We start from the raw sequence: 12451 nt of genomic DNA, 5'->3' as shown, positions 1-12451 counted from the left end.
ATCCTGCCTCGTGCCAGCATTCCTCTAGGAAATAAATGATTCTTAAATCACATTGGTCCATCCCCAGGGCTGAAGGGAGTCAGGCTTTTGCAAGGTCATGATTGATATGTACATAGAGCTCATTCTTGGTGTGGGGCCAGCTCTGGCAACAGAGAGCCCCAGAAGCATGTGGCCACTGCTGGAGGATGTGCGAACAAGCCACACCAGCAGGCCATGACAGAGGAGAATAGTTGAGACAGGGAGGAAAATCACTGGGCCAAGGAAGAAGAAGAGGATAATCAGGGCAAGAGAGAGGAAGAGAATAGCTGGGGCAGGGAGGAGGAGGAGCAGGAGGAGGAGGATGATAATCAAGGTGGTTGCAGGGTTAAATAAAAGCTGTCAGTGATTTGAAAAGGGGAAAGAAAGAAAAAGAAAACCCGCTAAAGAGACACTCTCCTTTCTCACCCGGCTTGTAATCAGCCGCCCCCTCTGCCAGCGAGCAGCTGGCGGGCGGGCGGGCGAGGAGGGGGTGGCAGGAGGGTCCAGCTGCTCCTCTCTCGGCCTTGGCACCCCAGGAGTCCCCAGAGCCCCGGCTCAGCATGGGCTGAACAGCCCGGGGGACATGCCCCTGTCAGGGGTCCCTGACAGGCTGGGGTCTGAGGTCTCGAGGAGCACTGCCAGGGGGAGGTGGGGTGAGGAAAAGGCGGAGGGGGACTTGTCTGAAATGCCAGGGATTCATCTCCCACTCCCCCTGCCCTCGCCGTTCTTAAAGGAGCTGCTTGAGCTGTTATCTCTGGATTGTATTAATTAGCAGAGAAGTGCTGGGCCTGCTCATGGGGCTGTGCTGCTCATGGGGCTGTGCTGCCAGCAGGAACTGGAGATCTGGCAGGTCTGTGTGAAGCAGCTGCCTGGCTCTCCAAAAGCCCTTGCTCCAGCTCAAAATAAGAGCATCAAAACCAAGCCTGGGCTGGGGGTCTTCAGCACCTCCTCCTGGAGCCCAGCTGGCTGCTTACCTTCTGGGCCAGCCTGCCTGCCCTGGTACCTGGGGTTGGTGTGGTGGGGAAAGCGTCACCATGGTTTTGGGATGGCACCCTCTGCTTCTCACTAGGCCTCCATGCCTGTGGGCAAAGAGGACCAGGCTGACCTGGCCAGGCTGGCAGGTCAGTGTGGTGGGGGAGCTGCTGGGGTGGGGGGCGAGGACACATCCCTGCCCATGGCTACTTTGTGTCTTCCAGGAGAGGAAGCTGTGTGCCCACCCCCGGATCGAGATCTACAAGCAGGACCGCATCTACTTCGTGTGTCCCCTTGCCCGCCAAGGGGACTTCTATGTGCCTGAAATGAAAGAACTGGAGAGGAAGAGCAGGGCTGCTGCAGCTGTGGCTGAGGATGCCCAGACAGACATCACAGGTATCCGTGGCTTGTGCACAGGCTCCATCTTCAACAGCCCTCACAGAGGTGGGGTCCTGGTATCCCCAGTCCTGCTGCCCGAGCAGAGAGGCACTGGCCTGTGCCCACCTGGTACCCAACCACTGAGTCTCGCACTCCTCTTCCCCTCACCCTGGGCTGATCCCAGGGATCCGAGATGACATCCCCTGAGATGTCATGGCATGCCTTAGGGAGCACCCAGGAATTCTTGCAGTTTTGGGTTAAGCTACTGGCCCACCGTTGTCAGCACAGAGCTGGATCTCACAGCTTTTAGTTGCAGCTGGGCTTGTTTTTCTCTTTGTCAAATACATCTTCCTTGATCTCATCTTCATCTGTTACATGTTGGGATTGCAAAGAGCTTAAATACCAGGTTGCTGTAGCTCGTGGTGGAGTTGCCTGAGAGCATCTGCTCAGCAAGATTTGTTGGAGCCTGGATGTATTCATACAGGAAGGGACCACAATGGCTGTAGGCGCAGAACGGCAGTGCTATAGTAACCCAAAATGCTAGTTGCCTTCAGCAGCCCACATGCTCCCGTGCCTGCGAGATGTAGGAGCTGGCTGTCCAAGCATTCCCAGGCACTGGACAGCACATCTGAGCTGGCTGCTGGCAGGGGCCTCCCCCCTGCCCCACGGATTGCCCACGCTTGTGTAATGGGCATGAAAAAACCATGAGGGCTGTGCTCGCCTGGCGGGCACTTGGGTCATTTGCTTCAACGCATCTTCAGGTTTGGGTCGCTTTAATTCTTAATCACATAAAAGCAAGCCTGGGAATTGCTTTCTGGGATCTCTGTCCATTTAGTGTTGCAATGAGGAGTCTAATTGGAGCTGGTTCCCAGCCCTTCCAGGGCCCCTGTTAGCATGGTGCTCACTTGGCTCTTCTCCTCTTTGTCTGCCTTGTGTTGGGGTGGCACCAGCCCTGCTTGGGCAGAGGTGCCCCAAAGCCCACTCACTCTGACAGCTTCCTGTAGTCACCCCTTGGTGTTGGAGAGGGATGGCAGGATCCATGGGAGCAAAGGCAGCTCAAGGGTGATGCCTTCATAGCTGCATGTGCTCCAGTGTGCCTGCTCAGGGGGTGCAAATCCCACAGCACAGCCAGGGGTGCTTGGAGCAGCCACTGCCCTGTGCCTGTCTCAGTGCTTTCCCTGGGGTGCCACTGCCAGCATGCCCGCAGTGGGGGAGTCCTCTGCCCTGCTGGAAGAAGGACTAGGAGGGTCTTCCCAGTTTTAGAAGGCAAATGACATTGGACTTTCTCACTCTGGGCCGGGCTCCCCAGCAGCAGCTCTGGGCCAGCTCCTCCACCACCCCTTCCCTTCCAGGCACACAGATGAACTTTTGTCAGTGCAATCTGATGCAGTGCTGTCTGCTGAGTCTGCACAAAAGCAACTTAAAATAATAATACCTGTGAGGTTGGCCCTGCCTGTAACACTAAAGAGGATGTTGCACAGTGATTTTCACTGCTGGACACAGTGGCAGAACCACATATGGGGTGTCACATCCTTGCTCTGGCTGAGGATGTAGCAAGCCTATGGGTGGCTTGTGCAGCTCCTGCGTGAGGGCTTTGGTGGTCCCATGAAGATTACACCTTATGGAATGAGATTGGTCCTCCCTTCCTGAAGATTTTTATGTGCTGGGATCTGTGCAATCACCTCTGAGTTGGAGAAAGAGAAACCTCTTTTCCCATCCTTTTTAGCCTTCTTCCCTGGGCAGTCCCTCTAGAAGCAAGCTCCAGTTAGTCGCAGCCCTTCAACAGGCATGATGAAAATGAGATCTTGGTGACCCAGGGGATCCCAGGATGTCTGTGACAGTTTTCAAGCTTTCCCCTGCCAGCTGGAGGGTGGGCACAGCAATGTGTCCCTGCCTGTCAGCATGGTCTCTGCTCAACCCCAGTTGCTTGTATTTGAGTTATTTCTTGATCCTTCTCAGGTTTGAATGGATGTTTCAAATGGTCCTGCTCTGCTGGAGGCTCAGAAAGTGCTCCCAGGACAGTGGGGGCAGGTGGCAGTCCCTGATTGTGGCTCTCAGATCCTCTGGCTGTGCCTGAGCTGCACAAATCCAGGTGTAGCACTTTGATACCCATTGTGCCTCAAAGGATAAGTGGAGACAGGGAAGGTTCTGGGCCCCATTTCCTCTCCCAAAGGCCTCCTCTTTCCCCCTCCCAAAATACTGAGATAAGAGCATTGAGTGTGATTTCAGCATGGACATCATGTTGATTAACATTCTGTGTGAACACACCACTGGTCAGTCACAGCTCAAGAAACTCCCCACTAGCAGCTGGATTTTGCTTTCTTTGAATTAAAGACCTGAGAAGTTCCAAGTGGAAGGTGTTGCCATTTCTCCTCACCTGTCATTGTGGCTGGTGCCAGACGGTACCAAGCGACGTGAAAGTGTGAGAAAAGCTTGGGTTTGTTTTCTCGAGCCTCCTGACCTTGGAGCACATCTCTCCATTTAGGCTATCACCTGCTGTCCTTGCTCCTGAGCTCACCCTGGGAGATGCTGGGAGCCTGTGGCTGCGAGTTCATGGGACATGGTCTGGGCTCTCTGCTTTCTGTGCTGCTCTGCACAGAGCAGGGTGCTGGCAGCTCTGCTGAGGACAGACACACTCAACACACAGCGAAGGGGCCGGGGGCTGTGGCTGCCTCTGCACCAATTCCGTCCCTTCTTCAGCATGGTCAGGGTCATTGGAAAGACAGGAAGCGTTTTAGGAAGGCGGCTGATGGGTCTGCAGGGGGCCAGTGTCAATCAGGATCAGTTGTTTTGTACTTAATTGTTTTCTAGGGCCGGTCCTCGCTGCCAGCTCCCTCCCAGCGGCGCTCTGCAGTGACCCCGCTGCTGCGCCTGGAAGGTGAAAGCAAACAAAAGCAGCCTCTCCACACGGGCTTGCTGGCATGAACACAGATGGTTCCCGAGCTTGTGGCTCTGCCCAGAATCTCAGGTGATCATTTTCATGGAGCAGAGTCTGTCCCACAGCATTCAGGTACAACTGATGGCATCACGCCCTGAGCTCCAGTGCCACACAGGAGTAACTTTCCTGGTGTGTTCTGCCTCATCCTTGTGTGCTTCCAATCTTCAAAGAGCCCTGCCTGTTCCTGCCTGCCTCTACATCCTGGGAAGGGCCCCAGTCTCTCCTGGTGTGTAAGCTTCAGCAGTCATGGACGAGCTGTGCCCCCTGGCAGTGCACTGTATTTAGGGGTGATAAATATGAGGGGAAGAAATGAGGGGAAGGAAAGGGCCCAGGAGCACCAGGAGTGGAGCACTGCTCAGGCATCAGTGTGGCACTGGGGTGTTGCCTGCCCTCATTCTGGATTTGGGAATGTCAGTGCCTGGTATGGCGCAAGGCTGAACTGTCTGGGGAGGCAGGTCTCCACCAAGCTCATTGGCAGTGTGGGGTGAGTGGTTCCCATTGCACCCATCCCTGGCTGGCCTCTTGGAGTTGGCTGCTTGATATCCCTTCTTCCTGGGTGGCACTGGCTTTTCCTTATCATGGCTTCACCCCAGACAGTGCCCCAGATGAAAACTCCTGGGTTCCATGTTCCTGCTGAGTGAGAGTGCAGTGGGATGGCTGGGCCATCTTTGAGGGAGCAAGGTCAAGGGCGAGTTTCAATAGAGGATGGCTGCTGCCTCACAATGTGCCAGAGGGAAAAGCCATGCTGGATCAGGATGTTGGACTGGTTCCTGGTGTAAGGACGAGCCTTGGGAAGGTGGATGCAAGGAATGGGAAGGTGGATGCAAGGAGGACCAAACAAAGTGTGTGGGGAAGGATGGACAAGTGGGTATGACAGCTGCTGGAAGTGTGTGCCTGTGAGATGGGGGCTGAATCCCTGCTTGCCCACCCACAGGGCTTTGGTTGCCCTCTGAGAGCCCCTTGCACTGCCTTCCTGGCCTCCCTGTTAGGACAGCTGGGTGTTCCTGCCACATTGCCCTGTCAGAGCTGACCCCACACGGTCCCTGGCAGCAGCAGCTCTGTTGCCCTGCCCACCCCAGACATTTATCCTGGCCAGGCTGAGTGGCCATGCCAGAGCCAGCCTTCTCCTGTGCAGAGGAGAGCGAGGCTGCTGAACTGGGCAGATTTGCCAGCTGAGGCTGCTCGAACATGATCAGAAGTGACAGAGCAGTGACAAAGTGCCCGGCTGAAGGGAAACAGGACTCAATTTATTGTCACCCTTGGAGCGAGGGAGAGGAGGGTGGCTATGAGAGCAAGGACAGCAGTGCTTTCCCACAGTGGTGGCTTGGAGCAGTGTGTAGGTCAGCTTCATCCCTGTCTTCTTCCTGAGCTGCTGCTCTTCTCCTCAGGAGCTTCTTTGCTTTGTGTCATGGGGTTACATGACAACTTCTGAGCCGAAATATTCCCTAGGGTGCCAGGAGAGAGGTGCTGAGCAGGAAGGGCACTGCTTGGGGGTTGGTGTCACTCCTGTCCCCTGGGATCTTAGAGGGACGCAAGATGGCCACACATAACATGAGCTGTCATGAAGCCATGGTGGGAACATATCCATGTCACCTCAGGCCACCAATTTGGCCAAATCAGATTATTTCTTCTTTTCAGATCACCACTATAAACTTTGCAAACCCTAATTTGTCTTCAAGGCTCAGGGTCTGCACACTCCCCTTCCCCAGCAGCTCTTGATCTTCCCAGAGGCTCCCTGCTGACCCAGTGCCCTGCTAAGGTCCTGTCAGGTGGGACAGGACAGCATCTCCCACCTTTCTGCTGCCCACTCAGTGGCTGCTGTCCCCCTCAGCGAGCGCCTCGCTGCAGCGTGCAGAACATCCTTTTTAACTTAGGGTAAATGTAGTTTCCATGTCAAAGTGCTCCCTGATGCTGCAGCAAAGGCAGTGTGTGTTAGTGGGCAGTGGTTTTTTCCTTCTTTCCATGGGAGGGGTCACCTGGCATTGCCTGGGGAGGGGCTGAGGGCTCGGTTTGTGCCAGCTGCCCAAAGGGTTGCCAAGGTGAGAGGGTGGAGGCTCAGGTTCCTTTCCAGGATGAAGCCAATACGCCAACCAGGTGGGATGAAGCAGTGGGTGCACTGTGTCTGTGGATCTTTTCTGGCTACCCCTCATCCTGCTACCACTGCTGGGTCCTCCCGGAGCAGCCGTCGCTCAGGCGGCAGGGCCGTGGGATGATGCTGCTCAGGACTGCCATTTACCAGCAGCTCTGCTGGCAGCTGCCCAGGCCGGGAAGAAAAACAGCACAGAAAAAGGATTTAAGGATGTTTGGAAGGAAAGTTCCCTCCTTGGTGAATCTCCTTCAGGAGATCAGTGGCTGCCACACAGCTGCAGGAGAACAAGCAGCCCAGCCTTGGGTGCCCTGGCTGCAGGAGCTGTAGGAGGCTGGAAATGCCTGTGGAAACCCAAGGCAGTCCCATGCCAGCAGCTGAGGATGGAGCTGCACCAGCAGGAGACAATGGGGAGAAGAGGGCTCTCCTCTTCCACCTCGGATGGTGATGACTGCAAAGAGGCTCCCATTTGCCACTTCCCAGCCCCGTTGGTGGCAAGCCCTGGCCCTCCACGAGTGCTGCTGCTGAGTGGGGGTCCTCCTGGTTTCCCTCCTGGTGTGGGGCATGATCCTCAGCAGGGGTGTTCAGTCCAGCATGGATGGATGTGCTGAGAAGTGACAGCCTGGCACTCACTTCCCACTGATACAAGGCAGGCAGGGAGGAGATAGAGCAGGCAGGGCCATGATGAAAGAGCCTGCCCAGTGCTTGCAGACATATCATAATTAACAATGAGGATCTGTGATGTCATAATAAACCATGTGGCTCTGTGATGTCATAATTAACAATAATTAATGTTTAACAGAGCGTTTTGTCTCCTGGCTGGTTGCTCTGGCAACAGCACCAAGCTGCTGGTCTCAATCTGACACATTCCTCTCCTTGTGGGCTCCTTAATTGTATTGTCGATGGAGCTAATGAGGCAGGGGTCTGGGGAGGAGGAGGTGGGCCAAGGGGTCCACCTGTGCAGGCAGGGCCAGCCCCGGGGGGCCTGGTCATGAGACCAGGGGTGTGGCTGGCAGCCAGGTCATGTGGAGAAGCACAGAATGAGTCAGGAAGGCTCCCCCTATCCTCTGGCACCCTGAGACCTGCCTGCTGCTCTCCTGCCTATCTTCACACTGCTGCCTGAGCTGCCAGCTGTGGGGGAGCCATGGAGGAAGTGGAAGCAGGCTACTTGGTGCTGAAGGCACCAGGATGCCCTGGCATGAGGCTGGACATACATACCTGCTTCTGACAGCAGAACATCTGAGGATTTGCACTTGTACCATCATCCCCATGGGTGCTTAAACAGTGCTGCAGCTCCACATCACCCTCGCAGCCCAGTGTCCTTCCTGCCCTTTGTCTCATTGCTGGTGCCATGCCAGAGACAAGCATGAGTTCTCCCTAAAGAAGGGCTTGGCAGGTCCTTGTTATGTGCATGGGGAGCAGCTGTGTGGCCATGGTGTGGCCAGGTCAGGGTATGGCTGGAAGCTGTTTGAGGTTGTTTGTGCTGCCTTGGGGGTTCCTGATTTCAGGGAGCAGTCTGAGCTCAGCCCATTCTTGACCTGGTCACGTCTCAAAGGCATAGGAGGTGACAAGAGGTAGGAGCTGGTCTCCACTGTGGCCTGATACCTCACAGGCTTCTGGTGGCTTCGAAGGCTGTGGCCCCCATCCCCATTGCCTCCTTCCCACAGCGTTCACTCTTCCCCATTCTCTCTCTATCCCAGGGGTCGACACCATGAGTGAGACGAGCTCCATCAGCGTGGAGGCCACAACTGACAGCAGGGACACCTCGGTGGCCACCTCCATCCTGCTGCCCTTCCCAGGCAGCCGCGGCCGGGAGGAGGCGGACACGCGCAGCGAGCACAGCTACAGCGAATCGGGAGCCAGCGGCTCCTCCTTCGAGGAGCTGGACCTGGAGGCTGCCGGGGATGGGGAGGGAGCCCCGGGGCTGCTGCCTGATGCAGGCCACGCGGGCAGCCAGGAGCTCACAGACAAGTGGACCAAGGAGCCCATTGCTGCTGAGAGAGGAGAGGAGTGAAGAGAGACCTGGCTGCCTCACCTCCCACCGGGGTCTGAGTTACTGGGAACCAGTTGCCTTTCCCACCTTCTTCCTCTCCAGCCAAGAGATTTTGGTTGCTGATTCCCCCCAAGACCTGCTCTCCCTCTTTGCAGAAAGGGTGTTTGACCGTTTTTGGGGGTGCTGGGAGGTGGGGGGGTTCTGTGGTGCTTGGTGGCACAGGGTTAGGTGCAGGCTGGGGGGACAGCGAACTGCATTTGCCGTGTGTGTGTGTCCAGGCACATGGCAGGATCCTTGCAGGTGTCTGGGGGATGGTGGTGGATGTCAGAGATGTTCCCCCTCATCTCTGCTGGTGCCCCTCTCACCCACAGCTTCTCTCTGCTGCACCACCATGTTTTCTAGCACCAAAGAGCTGTGAGTTGGGTCAGTTGGGTTTGTTCCCCTCTTCTCTTCCCCTTGCTGAACAATGGAAACATCCCATGTAAATGTGGTCTTCCTGGCACTGCCACGGGCGCTTTGGGGTCTATAATAAAGTGGATGCTTTTCCTCACTGGTGGCTGGTGCATTGCTGACTTGTCCTTTGGCCAATTGTGCCATCCTGTCCCATGGTGGGGGGTGGGCTGTGGATGGGAGCTGCCCCTACAGCCCTCAACTGAGCCAAAGAGCTGCCCAGTAGCTCTACATCCCTGCTGCTCAGGCTTTCTCCCTGCCTGGGCAACCCAGCAGGGCATGGGGTCTGCCCCCAGCTTGTGCAAGCTGCAGGGGAAGTGGGGAAGGAAGGGTCCCAGCTGCCGTGCTGAGCTGGGCAGAGCTGGAGGGATGTGGCATCCCCACTCCTCGTAGGAACCTGTGGAGAGTAAAACCAGTATAAAGCCAGACATAAAACTGCTGCTGGGCCTCCTCCTGTGGCAGGGGACACCAGGCTGCCTGCACTGTGCCTTCCTGACATCCCGTCTGTCTGTCCTGCTGCTGTGGAATGCAGGCAGGGAGGGCAGCCTCTGGTGGTCCCTGTTCCCTGTCTCTCAGCCTGGGACAAGGGAACAGCCTGGACATCATGGTCACAGTGCCACAGGGCAATGCCAGGTGCCAGAGCACCTGCTGAGTGCCCTTGGTGCCTCCAGCAGCCCAGGAATTGTTTCCTGGTGGTCAAACGTGGCAGCCCAAAACTGGGACTTGGGGTGGGGGTGTCAGGGCCAGGGGAAGTCTGGCTGTCTCTCCATGGTGGGAATGTGTCCTCCCTGGCTTGGAAAGGTCATGATTAGTCCTCAGCCAGTGATTGACATGAGATTGTTCATAAATATTTTGTGCTCTGAGTGATAAAATATTAAACTCCTCCAGCCCACATGGAAAAATATTGCTCTTCCCGGTGTTTATCTTTGTTGCTGGTTATTACAAAACTGCCAAGCCCCCTGAAATATTTATGCTTGGCTGAGGCTCCCGGGGGATTGGAGCCAGGCAGTGGATGGATACTGATGGTGCTTGTCCCCTAACCCCACTGAAGCCGGGCACCAGGGGGCTTTGCCATCCTTCTGGAGCAGCAGCCGGGACGATGCAGCCGGTGCCGAGGTGTGTGTGAGGCTGGAGCCAGGACCCACCCGCTGAGGGGAGGTGGGACCACAGCAGTGCCACATCCCTTGGTACAGCACACCTCCAGTCCTCCTTGTCACCTCTGCCCACCCCGGCCTGCAGCGGTGAGCTCGCCCAGGCACCCTCCTCTGCCCAGTGTCCCACTCTGTCTGTGCCAACAGTCTTGAAAGGACAGGGCTGGTGGGATCTGGGGTCCTCCTGGGGACTTTGCCACGGACATTCAGAGTTATCACTCCTCATACCAGGTTTGCCGGGGGGAAGGGAGTCCAGCAGAGTCTGACTCACTGCAGTGCCCTTAACCCACAGCCTGCGAGTGCAGAAGCCGGCAGAGGGGAAACTGAGGCACACGGTGGTGAGGTGGTTACTCGGGGCAGTGTCCAGAAGCAGGCTTGTCCCCTGTCCCGTTCTTGTCTCTGATGCAGCTCTGGGGATGCAGTGCCACAGGATCCTGGGCAGCTGAACGGCTCTAGGAAGAGTTTGGGAGATTGGTGGAGATCTGGGACGCAGCCCTGCCCGTGCCTCTTTTGGTATGGTCCAAAGCCTTCCCCAGCTGGGTGTTTGGAATGCAGGTGAGTGCTGGGGTAGTGTGGAATGCAGGTGGGCAGTGGGGTAATCCCGGATGCCTGAGCTCCTCCCAAGGACTTGGAGAGCAGAGGGCAGGCCAGGCAAGGGGGGAACAAACCCTGGGGCACCAGCTTGTGGCTGTGGAATTGATCTGGGGCTGGGTCCCCTCTCACTGACTGGGAATGAGCAGGAGGCTCTGGGGCCCGGGGAGCAGGTGCCGAGCTGTGCCCTGCCAGGTCTGCCAGGGTGCAGAGCAGCTCCTGCCTTCTCTGGCCATGTCTTGCTTGCATCCTGACGGTGCTCTGGCTCAGTCTGACCATCCCTTGCTGGACCTGGCTGCGTCTTGCCTGTGTTTTACTTTCTCAGTCCATGTCCTGCCCGTGTTCTGCCCGTGCTCTGCCTGGACCTGGCCATCTGCCCCCGGCTTTGCCCCAGCCCCGGCAGTGTCCTGCCCGGCTCAGCCGGTGCCGGAGCGAGCGGGGGGCAGTCGGGGCGGCCCCGGGGGTGCCGCTGCCCACCGGGCCGGGCCGGACCGGGGCGGGGGCCGGGGCCGGGCCGGGCGGGGGGCGGAGCGGCTCCGCTCTGCTGGGGCTGGCTGAGTGTCAGAGGCGGCGGCGGGAGGCGGTGGCAGCCGCAGCTCCGAGACAGCCGCGGCACCGGCGCTGGCACCGGCTCCCGGCACAGTCCGCCGGGCCCAGGTAAGGGCTGCGGTCCCACCCCGGCGCTCCCATCGCCGTGACCTCGGTTCGCGCCGTGCACTGGCGGCGCGTCGGCGTCTCCAGAGCCCCGGTGCCGGCGGTGGAGCGGCACGGAGACCGGCGATACCCCGCTGCCGTCGGGGTCGCGCCACGGCGGGGCTCGGAGACCGGTGCCCGGTGCCGGAGCTCCCGGAGCTGCGGGACGAGAGCAGAGCACGGGCACCGGCACCGGCACCGGTGGGGTCGGGGATGCGGGCGGTCCGGGCGGCACCGGCGCTGCTCCCGCCGCTCACCCTTGCCCGGCGCAAGACGCGGAGCTCGGGGAGAACAGCTTGGGGGGTTCTCGTCCCCCGGTGATCCGGCAGCCCCGAGCCCCGCAGTGGTGCTCAGCAGGACCCGCCGCCGCCCCTCCGTCCGGGGCTGTCCGCCGGCACCGGGGCAGGGACGCGGGGTCACCGCCCGGCCCGGCGGGGACAGATCGCCGTCCCTGCTGTTCCCCCTGCTCTCCCGTCCGGCTGTGCGGGCCGGGGAGGGCCGGGGCTTTGACGGGGCTGTGAGTGTGCCGGGGCAGCCGGATCTCGGGGCGCTCTCGGGACGGGATGTGGGGCGGCCGCGGGGGCCGGGGGAGGGCCCCGGGGAGGCGCCTCAGCCCCGAGGGGTCTCGGGGCTGGCTGCCCTTGTGCAGGGCATAGCTAGGGGCTCCTGGCAGAGCTCGGTGGCTGTGGGACCTCCGGGACCTCCACGGGAGGCGACACTGTCCCTGCGCCCCCGCAGCCCTGCCGCTCTCGCACACGCCCCAGGTGTCGCACAGCCCCTAGGATGCCGCTGTCGGAGGGGTCAGGGCTCCTGGCAGGGAGTGAGAAGCTCTCCGAGCACGGAGTCGTCACGGCCCCTTCTCACCCACCCCACTCGCGGTGCGAGGAGATGCTGCCCGCGGCCGGCAGGAGCTTCCCGCCGTACCGTGGCTGTCGGGCTGGACTTGGCTCTGCCCTACCCGGTGCGTCAATTCCCCGACGCTCTCCAGAGGTTCCCGCGGGCTGTCAAACCCCCGGCACTAAACCAACCGAGCTGAGCAGCTGTGGGAATGGCGGGAGCCCTGCTCACTGTCCATCGTGGCTCGCTGCCGGGTGGGTGGTGGTTTGCCCTTCACAGGAGCTTGGCCTGAAGGTGCCTTTCATCTGGTGGGTCCTGTCACCTGTCCCAAAGACCTGGACCAC

The 12451-nt window shown here is 58.9% G+C and overlaps 1 protein-coding gene across 1 annotated transcript in view; it reads left to right on the top strand.

The window, feature by feature from the left end:
* Positions 1-8935, top strand: part of TEX264 (testis expressed 264, ER-phagy receptor) — a 39640-nt gene extending 30705 nt beyond the window's left edge. Inside the window, exons 5-6 of the mRNA XM_059856370.1 lie at positions 1215-1386; positions 8093-8935. Coding sequence (XP_059712353.1) covers positions 1215-1386; positions 8093-8406 — 486 coding nt within the window. The 3' untranslated portion in view covers positions 8407-8935. The remainder of the gene's footprint in view (positions 1-1214; positions 1387-8092) is intronic.
* The last annotated feature ends 3516 nt before the right edge of the window (positions 8936-12451 follow it).

Source organism: Haemorhous mexicanus, chromosome 11, assembly GCF_027477595.1.
Source record: "Haemorhous mexicanus isolate bHaeMex1 chromosome 11, bHaeMex1.pri, whole genome shotgun sequence".
Classification (NCBI taxonomy): Eukaryota; Metazoa; Chordata; class Aves; order Passeriformes; family Fringillidae; genus Haemorhous; species Haemorhous mexicanus.
Note: the sequence above shows the minus strand (reverse complement) of the source record. Positions and strands in the feature narration are given on the sequence as shown.